This window comes from Gouania willdenowi, chromosome 17, assembly GCF_900634775.1.
Source record: "Gouania willdenowi chromosome 17, fGouWil2.1, whole genome shotgun sequence".
NCBI classification, from domain to species: domain Eukaryota; kingdom Metazoa; phylum Chordata; class Actinopteri; order Blenniiformes; family Gobiesocidae; genus Gouania; species Gouania willdenowi.
The window spans coordinates 6,388,300-6,404,629 of record NC_041060.1 but is presented as its reverse complement, the minus strand read 5'-3'; the positions used below and the strand labels follow the sequence as shown (position 1 = coordinate 6,404,629).

Here is a 16,330-nt window from a genome sequence, read left to right as displayed (position 1 = left end):
CAAACTCTGAGATGTTCGGGCTCAAATATCAACCTGAGTATTCCATGTATTACCATGGTAACATTCTCAGTGAACTGAACCTGCTGTAGTGAAACCCTGGGTTTATACCTGGCTCCGCCCACATAGAACACCGCTTCTCACCTTGACACTCTGACGTAACGTCACACACCACAAACGTGCGCTCACATCGTTACAAATCTTCTGCGCTGCTTTACGTTTTTTTGCAAACTCTAGTTTTAGTAATATTATTTTTTTTTTTTTTTTGTTTTACCTTTATTTAACCAGGAAAGTCTCATTGAGATTAATAATCTTAATAATCACTTTTTCAAGAGAGTCCTAGAAACAATTAGGTGTAGGGGACTTGCTCAGGGTCCCACAGTAATGGCCAACAGTGGATTTGAACCTTCAACTCTCTGGTTACAAGCCCAATTCTGTAACCACTCAGTAACTGTGGATGCAGAGCATTTAAGGAAAGACTCTGTATGCAGAGCAATCTGCATTAAAACGCCTACTACGTCTGTAGTAAATGCCTGTGTATACAAACCTGTGGAAAATATAAAGGGGTCTATGTCAATTTAAACGAAAGATCAAAGAGCAATATATGAATATTATTGAAATACGACAGGGTGTATACTTATTAACCCGAGAGTGAGCATTGCAATATGAATGTTATGGCTGGCACTACTGGTAAGAAAGCATGCTTGGAAGCATAGGGTTATGGGTTCAAAGCTACCATTAGTCTTTTTTGGGACATCCAGGCGACTCTGGCAACTACATTACATTCAAAATCAATATAAATGATGGGATGTCAAGCGGCCCTCACTGTCTGTAGAGCCGAGACTGCACTGAGAGGGCTGTATACTTCCTCTACTTACTGGGGCCAAATAAAAGTGTCATACTTCTTGAATACGCCTTTTAAATTCGAAGTATATAGTTGATCATTTAAACCGTAATTACAAGTGGAGTTGTCTATAATAAGTGCTGTACATGTAAGGCCGGAGAAGAAGTGATCACCCCTTCTATGCAGCAGCCCGAGCTCTGCAGGTACATTCTATTCATATTATTCCCCTGTCGTCAATGAAGCGATGAAGTGATGAAGCGACCAAAAAGAGAGACAATGTTCAAGCCACTCATCACGGGCTATTTAAGCAACTATAGTCGCTGAAGTGGCGTTCTTAGTGAATGCACCTTTAGAACAGGCTCATCTTCCACAAACACCTGCTTATTTTACCCATGAGGGGGGAATAAATCACTCTCTTCCGGGGGGTTGCCATGGTAGTTTGTGTTATTTTTGCTCCATTTATGATGGCTTTTTATTACGCTTGTCCATGTAAGTAACCCAAGGTTCACATACTCAGGGTTGATTGACAAAATATTTATTGATGAAAACTAAAATGTCTAACAGACAGTGGTGCTTTAGGGAAAAAAATTGCAGCCAATTATTATTTCTTCAAAAAGCAACTTAATAACCCAGGCAGTATTTACTGATAAGTGGAAAAAAGTATAAGCATTACATGCAAAAATTAGTGCAGGTACATCGGCCACACAGTTCAACGGCAACAGTGGGATGTCTGATCTGTAGGTGACATCGTCATTTACACATTTTATTTTCTCCGATTTTTGACATTGCTCAGCTTCACATTTGGCTGCTTGCTCCAGAGATGCCATCTGTCAGTCAGACTGAATCTTTGAGTTCTTTCAGGCATTAAGTTGTAAATAAAGCACTAAAAAAGCAACGGCCTCCTTTTATAACAATCTTCGTAAATGCTTTTCTCACTAATAAGAATGCAGAGTTTTTGCCGACATACATGAAACAATAATATACCTGTTTGTACATTCTAGTGTTCTATTTCTAATCAAGTTCAAAACAAAAGATTGCTCGTCTAGTGTCCTCATGATGGTATGCAGTCCCACAATTCATGGCAAACACACTGACAAAAGCCGTAGACCATGATTATGACGAGGCTGGCTGGAACCAGGCTCACCAGTAGAACCCCAACGGTGGTTCTCTGCATGATGAGCAGGTAAACCCCCATTGGTAAGGAACTGAAGTACAACAGCCCCAGCACCCATACCAGCACTCGGGCTGAAGTCTGACACAGGAGGGCCGCACAGTTCCACACGGTCCAGGTTTGCGTTAGCGAGTCTAAACTTGTAGTATAGTAGCCCTGGTTTGATGTGTGTGAGTTGTATGAATGTTGTGGCAAGTTCTGATCTTGGCTAAACGAAGATGCTGGAGGGGGCTCCATGATAGTGATGACCACAAAATTAGGTGAGCTCCGGATGGTGGAGTAGGTTGTAGAAGGAGACGATGAGGGGGAAGAAGTGGACAGCATGGGGGGGTTGCTGCTCATCAGAGAACTCAAGCGTTGGGGGTTGAGGAGAAGCTCAGTTGTCACATCGCGGTTGAAGTGAAGGTTCCTATGGTTTCTGCTCTGAAGGGCCACAACTGCCACCAGGTTATAGTCATCAGGTAGGCTACTCACAGCCTCTCCTGGCAATGTGGTTACATCGCGACAGAACGGACACACCAATGCGTTGAGTGGTGATTCACCAAGGTCCACGATCTTGGTGAGGCACTTTAAGCAAAGACTGTGGCAACACTCGAGCAGCTTTGGCCTGCGGTTCACCAAGTTGTAGGCACAATAGCAGATCTTACACTCAAGCTCTTCGGCGCTCTGTGCATCCAAGTGGCTACTTCCGTCATTCTGTGTGTTCTGCAGCTCCAGCATCATCTTATCCTCAGGGTTTTTATTTTTCTGAGAAATCAGCAAGCTCCACTTCGCAAAGCTCCGGTCCGGGCTCAGTAGCAAGGATCCCAACTACATTCCCATGGATGGAGATGGTGAGAAAGATCCACACGACTGAGCATCTAGAGTTCATTGTGGTTGTCCAACAGATTACTGCACAAGTGCGTGTGTTGTTTTCGTGTGCCACAAGTTCTGGCCTCAGAGCAGTCGGAGTGACAGCGCTTCGTTTGGGGCGAAAAAGCCTTTCATGATCCGCACGAAGAATAACGAGAAGTGGGGGAGACACTGAGAGAAAGACAGGCAGAAATGGGGGTGCGAGGGAGAGAGAGATAACTGTTAACACAGCAAACACAAGCACAGAGACAACAAAGCAGAGCCTGTACAAACCAGAGCTGGAATTTTCGAGACCCATCTTTTGTTGCTCAGTGAAATTCAGTCCAATTAGTGAATGAGAACACACACACACACACACACACACACACACACACACACACACACACCTTTAATGACCACCATTTTTTAAAGAGTCTCTCATCCACCAAGATTAGAAGTATAACTAAATACTAATCCTACAAAAATGTGAGTTAAGGTTGAGTAAATAATTGCTAAAAAGTCGTTTAGGTCCAAAGAAAATGAGCCAAGACCAACACCTTCTGTTCTCTTATTGCTCGCTAAAAAAAAACAGCAATGTTAATTTGCTAAATGAGAGTCAAAAACCTCACAAATATAATATTAGCTAATTTCCTTACAGTCTGAGAACAATTCTGAGGTAGACGATTCAATCAGAAACAGAACTTTGTGCTTCAAATATGAATGTTCAACTTTCTTCATTAATTTCTTCTAAGTGTAATCAGACTACAATTAAGGTTTGTTCCTTATTTAGTTAACTGGTCTTTTTTTTTAATCTGAAATTTTATTTATTCCAGCTAAAGCAGATTTGCAGCCTGATGAAGTTTCAAAATTCTGCCTAATTCCTAAAATCCAAAAACAAACAAAAGTTCATTACCGTTATAAATAACAAATGGAAGCTTACTTGTCAAAATAGCTGTTGGCGGTGGTGTGCAGAATTTGACCTGGATGTGGTTCCAACATTGGAAAGTAGAGCAAGTCATTGTTGGGGAACACATTTTGGCAGTCGGCTCTGATCTTGGTCCTTCGCGGCCAGAGTCTCACAGGGTTAGTATTATAAAACGGGTCACCATTCTAAGTCATTAGTGTGGTAAAACAGCAAAGCATCCATCCATCCAAATATCCTTTATATATATTATTATTATGTATTGGCAGTTATCTGGATAAGTGATTCTGATCATGTTACCATGATCATTCACATTTTAAAGGCTTTTAAGGAAGACATTTATATCCCCATTAATAATTATTCAGTAAGTCCAAATATATGGGCACCCCAATTTTTTTAAATGAAATGCGCAGACGAAACTTTTTGAGGTAATTGAGGAACCAATCCGATATAACTGAGTCAAATTTCCTAAAGATTGGTCATTTACGAAAACAATTTTTTCAAAATTAAGTCATACAATAAAAAACAAAGTATAAGTAAAAAGTAGCTCAATTAAATAGTACTCAAAGTAAAAGTTACTAGTTACTTTCAACCCGCACGTTAATTTTATTTAATAAATCTTGCCACGGTTCCCTTGCATGCAGTAAAGCATCTCATGCATAAACTTAAGAAGGAGGAGACTAAATCTTGCACAATTGGAACTTAATTAATTTCCCTCAAAGGTATCTGTATAAAATAAAAGCTTTGTCTAAACATTGTAAAAAAAAAACAAATAAATAAAAAATGTTTTAAAATACAATAACACAATTGAATTAAATTCTAAATAAAAAATGCTCCCATCCTCTAAGTATAGCTACATTTATGAACTCACTAAAACAGTGGCGATGCAGATGCATACATATAAATGTATGCATCTACATCTTATCATATTAATGGTTACTAATCAAGGTTGTAGTGGTTTTTGCATAGACATTATATACGTATATATAATGTCTATGGTCCACAGGATCCTGGTTGGTCCTGCTCAATGCAGCAGTGGGATTCAATGCTGATTCTAATGAGCAGCAGTGAATCCTGGTTGCCTTCATTTACATGCACACGGAGCTCTTCTTTCCGTAAGGGTGTCTACGAAACAGCAGAATGGGAACTTTCACCTCCTGTTGCCACATATTTTTTTGGGTCACGGTTTTAATTTATCATCTCTCAGTAAACAAGAGGTTTACGTAGACTTTTTTTTTTAATTTTTACTGATTGTTTGAGCAACTCAAAGCAGTACAAGTTGTCATTTAGACTGAAAAAGCTGCTAAATGATCCTAAAAAATGCTTCACCTCCCATAGAACTTAGTGGACTAAAAAGGGCTTAACACGTCACCAATGACGTCATTTCAACACAACAGCACACAGGGTAAAGTAGTCCCAGTTTTAAAAGTTAATGAAACTAATATGGTGCAAAATAATGCGTTTTGTTAGGCATATATCATCTAATACGGACATTTAAAAGGTTTTAGGCCACATTTGTAAAAACAGTGGAGGATCCCTTTAAGTATTTTATTTTAATTTATGATGCATCGCTCGAGGCATAACTTCCGGTGTCGTATATTTTGGAGATCCTGGACAGGAAATACTTCCGTTAAGCCACGAGTTTTACCTTGACGTTGGTCTGTGGGGGAGCAGCGAAGCAGCTCAGGGACTAGTCCGACCCGATGCTGGGGACCCTGGAAGCTGGAGTCCCGGCTGCTGCTGGACCTCCGGGGCCGCCTCTCAGCAGCCCGACACACAGCCGGGAGAACATGCACTCAGGCCGGATTGGGTTTCGTCGTTTCACGGGCTTGGTGGTGAACTGGAAACAGAGACCTTTCAGGACTTCAGCGCTGTTTGCTGCAGCCAACACGGTGTTATGGTGAGCATCGTGACTCAGGAAAATCACACCTCTGACATCAGTATATTACACATACACAGGCCAACATTCACCATTATATTCTAATACTATATCTACTTAATATCTGAGCAATTATTTATATTTAAAAAGCGAATATTGTGGTCATTACATCATTACAATCTAATCATATTGTTTATAAAGGAGGCTAGACATCACAGGGATGGAATCACTGAAATTAAAACGGGGGAAAAGAAAAGAAAAAGAAAAATAATTTATAATTGCATCTAGAGCTGGGTGATATATCGAGTTTGCCATTTTGGCGATAATTTTTTAATAGCTTATTTTGTATTAAAATACCGGTGTTATGAGTTGCTGCTTTCGCCACTTCACAGAACAGCATGAAAAGCACAGTTAGATGGAATACTGACAACACAGACCTTCTCCAAAACAAGCCACACTATAGAACTCACTCACACGTGCTGTCCTCGAGAGAAAGAACATGTTGGGCATCAGTTTGTTAATAAATGTGTCATTTTTCATCAGCAAATTTAACCCTGAATTATCTTTCTGGTCAGACTTCATTTCAATTAAGATGATTTTGAGAGTTATATCATATATCCCCATTTTGAGGGGAAAAAAAAAATTGAGATATTGGTTTTTAGTCCATATTACCCAGCTCTAATTGCACCTGTAATATGAACCCCTGAGTGTTACTGAACTGATGCTTATGTTGGTACTAGTGAGTCTAATTAATCTTAGAGCTAACCAAGTTCATTTATTTCTACCTCAATCATTCAGCAAATTCATATTAATTGCATAAAAAAAACTATTTAAATATTGCAGGTAATTAAAAATGTTGAACATCATTTTCATCATCATAAGTGTAAGTTTGAAAACAGTGACGTAGAATGTGTAACATGTTTATGCAACAGGTATCAAATGGTAGCAACACTTAATAACATTAATTCAATTGAGAATTTGCACATTAGAATAAAAAATTCCCTTCATGTGTGAATTGTCTTCCAGGTTCTTGGCTTTCGGCTCCCACAGAGCGTTCAGCCTGCTGGCCGTCCTCCTCCTCATCTTCTTCATCACCGTAGCATTAAGAGACGCTGTTTGCTCCAGATCCAAAGGTAACTCCCCAAGAACTTTAATAATGGCAGGCATTCCAATAATCAACTGGGTTCTTGAAATAAATCTGTGTGTTTAAATCACGTTATATCTGTAGAATGATAATAGGGAGCAAGAAAGAAAGGAACATACATATGCATTATTAGGGTATTCCATCAAAGCATGGTAAGAAATTTTTTTTTCCGATAACCTTGATTAGAACCCTGCATCAGGTTTTGGTATCACAGAAGATGATTTAGATAAGATAAAGGAGATGTTTACAGGTTGCAAAAGCTGCTCATAGTTTCCTGGAAATTGCCTAGTTACATACACATTATACATAATATAACATGATGGAAAATGAAGGCTGTGATGCCCTTAATCAAGCAGATTATGAAGGGAAGCAGATCAGTGATTTTTGTCACCATGCGTTTCTTTGAAACTCTGGATCTGCCACAAAAATCCTTAAGTGTTCCTCTAGTTCTCAAACTTTTCAGCCCGCAACCCCCAAAATAAAGGTTACAGAGACCAGGGACCCCCACTGTAGCTGAAGGTGGTTGAACACAGACATGAACATTGAAGAACAGTCATGTGGAGACAGGGCCATCTATAAGGGGGAATGAAGGGGAGAGATTTTTGGGGTCCTTCCATAAAGTCAGCAAAATGATGGTCCATTGTTCTATGAATCTGTGATAAACACATTTATTTATTTATCTGAATAATATCCAGGAAGTTTATTATTATTTGCACTATAGTATATAGTCATCTTAAAGATGTAAATCCTTGTTTTAATCAGAAATTAAATGGGTTAAAAGTGACCAAAAATGGTGGAAAAGGTGGTGAATTGGGATTTTAAAAACCACAGAAATTGGTTAAATTAAGCTGCAAATTAGAGTGCACAACAATGGACAGAAAGTGTCAATATTGGCTTAAAAGTAGGAACAATTGATATAAACTGGCATAATAAATTGTGAATGTGGTTAAATTGGCAAAAATAAGCATGAAATATGGTGAAATTTTTTTAAAAGTGGCAATAATGGGTCAACATATTTGACATTAGGTGGTAAAAATGGTGGAAAGGGTTTATAAGTGCCGAAAATGTCTTGATAGTGAAAAAAATGTGCAGAAAAGCCATTGAAATTTGATGGAGAAGTGTCAGAAATTGGAGTAGTGTAGCAAAAATGCATTTAAAAGAGCAAAAATGGAAATACAAAGTGTTGAAAATAGGTTGAAATATGGAATGTTTGGTGTAGTTGCAGAAAAAAGATTAAAAAAAATAAGCAAAAATGGGCTGAAGTTGTTAAAATATTCTTAGTTTCTTAAAGGTATCTAGTGACCCCTTCTCAGTGTGTTGACCCCAAGGTTGAGAACCTCTGCTCGAGCAGATGTCAACAAAGCCACAGTGGCTGCTGGACCTTCTAAGTAACATTTTTAGTTTGTTTTTGCAGAACAATACCACAAATTATTCTAATATGCCTTTTTTCTTTGCCTCGCTGTATTATAGTATAGAGCAATTTTCAAGTGTCTTGTGCAACCTCTAAATATTCATTCATTTGGACCAAAATATATGGAACACAAATGCAGGTTTCTGATATAGAGATTTTAAAAAAGATTTTTGGACCACCCTAATGTACATGGGCTTTTTATTCAGGTTGCATTCTTGGAATTTGTTTGTTTTTTGAGAAAAATAGCTTCAAATGATAAACCTTTGTCTATTGTAGATTGCACCAAATCTTTCATACAATATTACATTTTCACCCACAGGAGCAAACCTATGGCGGAGCATGACTACAAGGTAAGGGATCACATTTATTTCCATTTAAAGACTGGATGGTTCTATTCATGTAAAGTGACCCACATTAGATTAGAAAGTTACTGAAAAGTTAGTTGTTTTTAACTCGATTGTATCTTATCTTATATAATACAAACGTAGGAACATCCTCTGCATTGTTGAAGTTTTTTAAATTATTTTGGGTGAATTCAGAAGCTTTCATCAATGAATGTCGCCTGTTTTTGTCAAGCTTCTTTAATCCGATTACTGAAAGCCAAAGTTTGAATTTAAAGTGGATCTTTTAGTTTGTTGATGTCACATGAGGAAAGATTCACTTTTGGAAATTAATTACTTGAGGTGAGGAGTTGGTTAAAAAGCGTCTCGCTCTGAGGTCGGGGATACAGAAACAGTTCTACAAGTTCTTGAATTACCTGTAATTGAGTCCATTCAGGATGGATTATTTTTAATCATTTAGGTACAAGCCTTTATGTTGAAACCATGGCGACTGTCAGTGTGTCTCATTGTGTGGTCTGTAAACATCTGTGACATTCAACAAACAGGTTACAACATGCAGCCAGGACAACCATGGGACGCGTTATTCTCTCCTCTGTTACACACACAATTATCTTTCACTGCCTCTTAAAAAAAGAGCTCTTTTTTTTTTGGTTGTTTAGTTGGCTAGTACAGCTCTCATGTGACCCACTAATTATTAATATGACATGTTCATGCTCATAAACTGCTGTGACATTTAAAGGTTCTTCTTGTCTCCGAGCGTGCCCCCATCTAATATATTGATGTAATAAGACGCTGAACTATAACTATAGCGATGATTTTTGTGACAAAAAATAAACATATATATATAGACTATAAAGGTAAAGGGTGTATCAGGGTGAACAATGTAGGAGGTGTTCTTAGTACAAGTATAAGAATGACAGGAATATATATAGAAAAAATAAAACTGTTACATACAAGAGCTTGACAATAGATTGCGATCTACTAAAGTACTTACCTTTGTTTGTAACATATTTTTTTGTATATTTGTGTGTGTATATATAATTATTTGTATATGTATGTTTCTTGCATGTAAACTGTTTATCTGTTATGTTAACTGTTTTGTGAAAGGAAGCAACCACTGATATGTATTATGACAATTACAGGGGTGGGAATTCATAATTTTACTTCCTCCCACTCCTTTTTGAGTTTATGTACAGTATATATGAAAGTATGTTAATTTGAAAAGAGTCATGTGTATATGTAATGTACATTGAACTCGGAATAAATAATCAACCAATCAGTCAATAATATGAAAGATTCAGTTAAAGTTTGATTGAAGCCTTGTGTATCAGCCTGAGTTTTAGCAGCAGCCCCTGCAGAGCTGATTGGCTACATATGACCAGCCTAATTTAACCCACCTGCTTGTTTCGTCATCTGTAAAAACAGCTCCTCAGCCTCAAAACATCAAGTACACTGACTGCTAAACACGCTTATATCGATAACCAGCAGTGGACGGTAACAAAGTAAATTTACTTGACAACTGTACCTAAGTACCATTTTTGAGTATCTTTACTTTACTTAAAGCTGCAGTATGTAGAATAGTGAGACTTGTATAAAAACAACCACGTTCCACCCTCCCCTCTCTGTTACGAAACCTCCCTTACCGGTATCCTCATAAACGCACACAACTGTGGAGCTCTTAGCGACTTTTTTCTCAATAGAAACTAGTGACAAAACTTTATCTTGTGTTATTGTAGAGTTTTCTGATGTTTTATTTTTTTTGTTTATTTTTTATTTTTTCCTTGTCTGCACATGCTGTCAAAGGTCAACACTACAAGAAGTGCAATCATTATGAGACAGCAACGCATGTTTTGTTATTGCAATAAAATAAATAGATTTATTATTATTGCTTAATTGTGACCATCACCAGCCCTCCCTAAGGAAGGGTAAGAAATCTTTTATTATAGGGAGGATATAAAAAGGGAGAGCAGTGTTACACCTAAGTGGAGGGGTAGGGGGAGGGGAAAGGGAGCAGGGAGCAGGGAGGAGAGACTCAAGATAGGAAATAGAAAGGGTGGGGAAGAATAGATTGTTATACAGTGTGGGTGAGATGTGAAGTTGTAGAATACATTGTGCTTATTATGTTGTGTAATCAAGCCAGTATAGTGACAAGTGTGAAGCTTAGCTATAATGGTGGTGGCTGTGGACAGGGGGAATGAGTGAGTGGTAGTACCTAAAGGTATTTGGGATTAACGTGTCTAAAGTTAAGCCCTGTATGAGTTTTATCCCACATCCCAAGGCGTGCCAGTGCATCGTATACCAGTATATGTGCAAAAACCGTTACTGCAAACCCAGGAACTGCCCCGGGCCCGCAGATGCAGCCAGACCAGCAGAAAGAGTGGGCCTTTCTGATGTTTTAGAGACATGAAAGCACGTATCACTCACTCCTCTGCCACAAAGCTCACACACAAGCAGCTGAGGGATCCCAGCAGAGCCGACCCACTCCACATCCAGACTGTAAATGAATTGCGTATGTTCTCTCCACCTTGGATACGTTTCTCTTAAGGTGCGTTCACACCGAGCACGACTGAAGTGACTACAGGGAAAAGTGTGTGTCTGCGGAGCCGGCAGCAGCGCTGAGAGGGCTGCTGCATTTTCTCCGGCCATACGTTTACAGCAGTTATCATAGACGGCTCCGCCTTTATGGTTTAAATGATCAACTTATGGAGTTACTAAAGGATGAGTTCCCTCAGAATGTAGGCTTATTCAAGGAGTTAACCGCTTTAATTTTGCCCCGGTAAGTTGAGGAAGTGTACACCCCTCCCGCCGCAGCCGTCTCACTGTGGTGGGAGGGAGGGGCTAATGCACCGGCTCTATAGACAGTGATGGCAGGGGGAGTTGTTGCTTGAAAAGTTCAAATTCTTCAACTTTGAACGACTAGTCGCCGGAATTTCACAAGTCATGTTGCTTGAGGTCGTGTCATTGCACTTTTACTATCGATGGTACGTGAATCCGCTTTGACTTCAGTCGAGCAGCCAATAGTAACACCCAACACAGCTCATGGAGAACTCTGTTTGTAAAACAATCTCTGATTGGCTGAAATCTAGCGTCACACTCCTATATTTCTTAGCAAAAATACAGAGCCAAGAGAAAGTGAAGAGGTTCAGTGTTCTCTCAGAATACTTTGATATACAATATGCTCAAAGTTTAGTATGGGTTTTTGGTCAAATGAAGCATCATCTAATCATTTGTTATCATGCATATTGTGTGCACTACGTGATGTGCACGTCTTACTGCACTTGCCATCTGATGCAATCACTGACTTTATCATTTATAATCATAGTAATTAGATCATCCTCCACATCAGTAGGGGGCAGAGAAGTGAACATCAGTGCTGTAAATGTTTTTATAGCATGCCACATGACTTTTTCCAGTAGGCGTGTCATGCCTCACAGAATACACCGTCTTGTGCCATCATCAAACGTTTGTTGTCAGACTTTCAGACTCTGCTGTGCTTCCTCTAATCCTGCTGCATACTGATCCATTTGGCTCGGCCACTCTGATTTGAGGAGGGCGTCACATTAGTGAAGTGGTTCGCACTCTTGCCCTCGTTTCCAATGTGATTGTGTGACTGGTCGTGAATGAAGGAGGCCGTCTGATACTCTGTGGTGCTGCCGCCGTCAGGATTCAGTGGAGGTGACAAGGATTTGTGGGCGCCAGAGTGGATGCAACACATATGAGTTATATAATAATATATTGTGGAGTGAGCTTGGGTCAGGGGCAGTGATTGTGTTATTTCCACAAAGACTAAAATACGATAAAATTGAATGGTTATTTGGTTGATTTATATGGAGGTAGATTTGTGTCTTTTCTATTCGATTTAAAAAACATTAAAAAAAAAACCAAAAAAAAAAAAAAAACACCAATCAAAAAAAAAAAACTTTTCAATGAAAAACGCTTACTTCAAAAAAAAAAAATTCAATCAAAGAAAAAAGTGCTTGAATGCAAAAAATAAATATTGAAAATCAAATAATTGCATTTTAAACACTTTTTGTCTTTGATTCAAAAAAATTTTTGATTAAAAAGGTTTTTTTTAATTTATTTGAAAAAAGTTTTTTTTCATCAAACTAAAAGCAAGGAAACAATAGACAGTGACATGTGCCCGTTGTCAAGATTTTGATTTAAAGCTTCTGGATAACATTGTTTTTTCATCAGATGAAGACAGCCTGTGTTTGAAATGGCACACTCCGTACTATACACTTCAAACTCAATGAGTATATACGTCTACTATATACTATAAGTATGATTAGACCGTTAACTTCCCACTGAAGTATACTTTCAAAGATACATTTCGAACCTACAACGACAAAAACCTGAAGCACACTGAGGCTAAATATCTCTGATGATTTTCCACCTTTGAAACATTTTAAGCGAGAAAGTGACCAACTAGAATATCAACATGTGAAACTTGTGTATACACATTTCATTCCAACATTTCGGAGATTTTCGGAGACCCGCCATTGTGCTACTGACAAAACTACCGGTTAACTTCAAAACAAAGCATAAAAACACTAATGGAAGGGGATGGTTGATTTTTAGCTTGAAACCAGTTCTAAGAAGATTTTTCTTTCCGCTCGCAATGCATCATGGGGCGGTTGAGTATGACTAGTGTGCCCATCGTCCATACTTAAAAAATGTTTCAATATAGTATACATCAGGGTATTTCTCGCATACTCAATCTTTTCATACCATCTAATGTGAACGCACTACATACTAATTTTGATGTCAGACTTAGTATAAGTAGTACGTTAGTATGACATTTCGAACACACCTTAATGTAGGCCTCTTAGATCAACAAATTGAAGATCAAAAAAAGATGTTCAAGTTTGAAATTGTCGCTCGAAAGTTGGTTTTCATCATGATTGTAAACAGTCTCTTATTGATATTTTTGAAAATGTTTTGCACTTTGCATCGTGGGATGTGGAGTCCCATAGACAGGTGCATAGAAGTGATTTTACTTTGTTCTTTCAGGGATTTCTTTGCCAGACAAGGAGGACAGTGAATGGCTTTACTCCATTTTTGTTCTAGTTTGTTCCCCGTATTCAATTTCGGTCCCAAAATAAACATCCGCCATTGTTTTACCACAACTTTCAGTCCCTCAAAAATACCAGAAAGCTGTTGGGAAGTCACTTTAGCAGATTTTTTGGGGAAAAACACTAGAGAAATCACAGTAAGAATGAATCATCAATGTATTGATCTATGAGGCCTACACTATGTCTTTATGTGATTTTTTTATTATATATTTTTTAATTGTCTATATAATTCTGGTGTGTCATGCACCGTTGCTTCTAATATTTCAAATCAAAGAAAAAAAATGACTGTTTTGTTACACTGACCAGTTAGTTTGAGCATCCCTTTGTATCTCTAAATATCTGCTGTTGCCAGCTGCCCCACACACTCTGACTGCAGCTGTCTGGGGAACATTTGGCTCACCGAGTGGAATTGTGCTGTAGCCACCTGCTGCTCTCTGTCACAGGTCCTCATGGGTACGAGTGCAAATCTCAGAGCGAAGGCTTGCAGGAGATTAGCTGCTGACCTAAAATGCAAGCCGACAGCTGGGGAGCGTGTGGCAACCTTCCTTTGGGTAAAATGGGAAGGTAAAGGTGAAAGTGAAACATGGCGCTCCTTAGATTCGGCTGTCATCGGGTTCTGGGTTGAGACAAAAGAAGGAAATGAAACACAGATTTTGGTGTAGCTACTTATCGGCCCTACAGGGTGCGCATATGGCTATTTATTAAGGGTGTAAGAAAAAATTGATCCAGCGATATATATCGCAATATTTCACCGCGTAATTATTGTATTCATCCAGAAAATATCAAAATTGATTTTCTTAATCGTGTTTTTTAATTGAAAAAAACAGTTAATTGTGCTAACATGCATTTTAGCTGTCATAAAACACACTGAGCACTTTAATAAATGTGGTAATTTTTTTTTTTTTTTAAAGAATTTAATAACTTAACAGAATCAGAATATGTTGTAGAAGCAAAAGTTAAACTGTTTTGAAAAATATATTTTGACAGTTTGATAAACATACCGCTTGTTTTTGATATTGGTACTTGAATCACAGTTAGTTACCATTTACTCATTCTCGCAAGTTTGAAATAATAAATAAATTGTATTTCATACCATTTTGTACTTGTAAAGGTGAAATTTGTAATTATTGATATCGCGATATATCGCGCTGTCTATTGTATTGTTTTGTGTCGTGACATGCAAATCGTGAATGGTATCGGATCGTTAGATTCATGGCAATGCTTGAAGCTGATATCCGGAATTTCTGAGAAATCTATGTTTAAGTATCATTCATTTGAAATGCGAAAAAATACTTAGCTGCGTCCAGCCAATAGGCTTTGACTTCCTGTCAATCAAAGTGAATGCGGAACTGTGCACGGAAACAAGGCCGCGTGTCGCAACAGCAAACAGGTAAATATGATTTTGGCTCTTACCTGACACATAGACCTATATCAATGCGAGCCGATGCGACCTTGTTATGTTCCGCGATGTGCAGAGGCAGGGGGAGGAAGTGGAACTGTTGAGGGCGGGACATCGAGACAGCCTCTCACAAACTCTGGATATCAGCTTTAATAAAGAGTAAGATAGTTGCAAATCGACTAAACTTTGTATGCGATGTGTTTTCCTGCTGGAAATAACAATCAGATAATAAGTATTGTGGTCACGTATTGTACATCAGACTTGTTAAAGTGTGAGTACATCCCAAGGTTTTTGCTGACCTACCACTAGGGGGAAATTAAAAAAATGTCTTGATTATGGGCGTTGCTCCTAGAGTAGTTAAGACACATCCAGTCACAGCAGCCCCGCCCCCACAGTGCTGCACAGTTCCACATGGTGCTGTCAATCAATGCTCTCTGAGGGCTGTGAGGAGGAAACCTAGTCATTCCTCCCATCTTTTATAAATAGGGGGATGATCAACAGTGATGTCACTGATCCAAAAAGACGTCACTGATAGAATCTCAGCCAATAGCAAAATCCAATTGCAATAGCTGGCGTTCAACCCATAGAGGGCAGTTACTCTGACATTTTACATCTAAAAATGCTAAATAAATACTTCAACTAAAATGTGAAAAGTGGGACTACTATCAATAAATTACATTACTTCATACCTATTCATTTATGTATTCAGCAGTAAAAATGGCTTTTGGGTTTATTTACACACAAACATACATTAAATGATTCATCAGTTTCTATTAAGAAATAAAACAGATCACAAAGCTTGCCTTACTTGCTGAATTGAGCTGATTTGAATACTCGTGGGTTGAGTTTGCTGAATCACAGCAAGAAGATGCTGAGCCAAAGGAGTAATGAGAAAACATGAATAAAATGACAAAAATGTATGCTGTGTAGTTGTCAGCAAAAAGCTACAATGTTTGATGGAGGTTTTGAATGTGAAGCCTAACTTCGAACAGCAGTTTTTATTTTATTTTAATTTTTAATATATTTGGTGAGTAAGTTAAGATACTATGCTGTTTTATTTTTTAAATGTAAATTTTGGGACTTCAAGGAATTGCTATCATATGTAAATGTTGATTTTTACTTTTTATTTTTTGCTTTACTTTTGTAATTGTATCTGCTTCTATAATACTTTATGAATATTTCACATACATTGTTAGGCTTTTTGTAATTTTTTGTGTAAAATTAAGCAGTATTACACATCGTCGTATTTTGAATATAAAAAGGAGTTGCTCATATAGATTTTGTGCTAGAAACACGAATGATGTTGAAACACTGTGGCC

The 16,330-nt window shown here is 38.2% G+C and overlaps 2 protein-coding genes across 2 annotated transcripts; one reads left to right on the top strand and one right to left on the bottom strand.

Annotated features, from left to right (window-relative positions):
* Positions 1-1,680: 1,680 nt before the first annotated feature.
* Positions 1,681-2,735, bottom strand: rnf182 (ring finger protein 182). The gene has a single exon (XM_028473544.1). It carries the CDS (start codon positions 2,733-2,735, stop codon positions 1,893-1,895), a length of 843 nt encoding a protein of 280 aa, XP_028329345.1. The 3' UTR covers positions 1,681-1,892.
* A 2,528-nt stretch (positions 2,736-5,263) lies between these two features.
* Positions 5,264-8,612, top strand: LOC114479715 (reticulophagy regulator 1-like). The gene is made up of 3 exons (XM_028473546.1): positions 5,264-5,665; positions 6,671-6,777; positions 8,519-8,612. The coding sequence occupies exons 1-3, from the start codon at positions 5,469-5,471 to the stop codon at positions 8,551-8,553; spliced, it is 339 nt and encodes a 112-aa protein (XP_028329347.1). The 5' UTR covers positions 5,264-5,468; the 3' UTR covers positions 8,554-8,612.
* Positions 8,613-16,330: the final 7,718 nt, after the last annotated feature.

What these genes read in the sequence shown, in the direction of transcription:
- rnf182 (XM_028473544.1), bottom strand. Translation starts at nt 2,735, where the DNA reads ATGATGCTGGAGCTGCAGAACACACAGAATGACGGAAGTAGCCACTTG.
- LOC114479715 (XM_028473546.1), top strand. Translation starts at nt 5,469, where the DNA reads ATGCTGGGGACCCTGGAAGCTGGAGTCCCGGCTGCTGCTGGACCTCCG. An exon ending in GCAGCCAACACGGTGTTATG is followed by an intron (nt 5,666 to 6,670) that starts GTGAGCATCGTG and finishes ATTGTCTTCCAG; the next exon opens with GTTCTTGGCTTTCGGCTCCC. An exon ending in TGTTTGCTCCAGATCCAAAG is followed by an intron (nt 6,778 to 8,518) that starts GTAACTCCCCAA and finishes TTTCACCCACAG; the next exon opens with GAGCAAACCTATGGCGGAGC.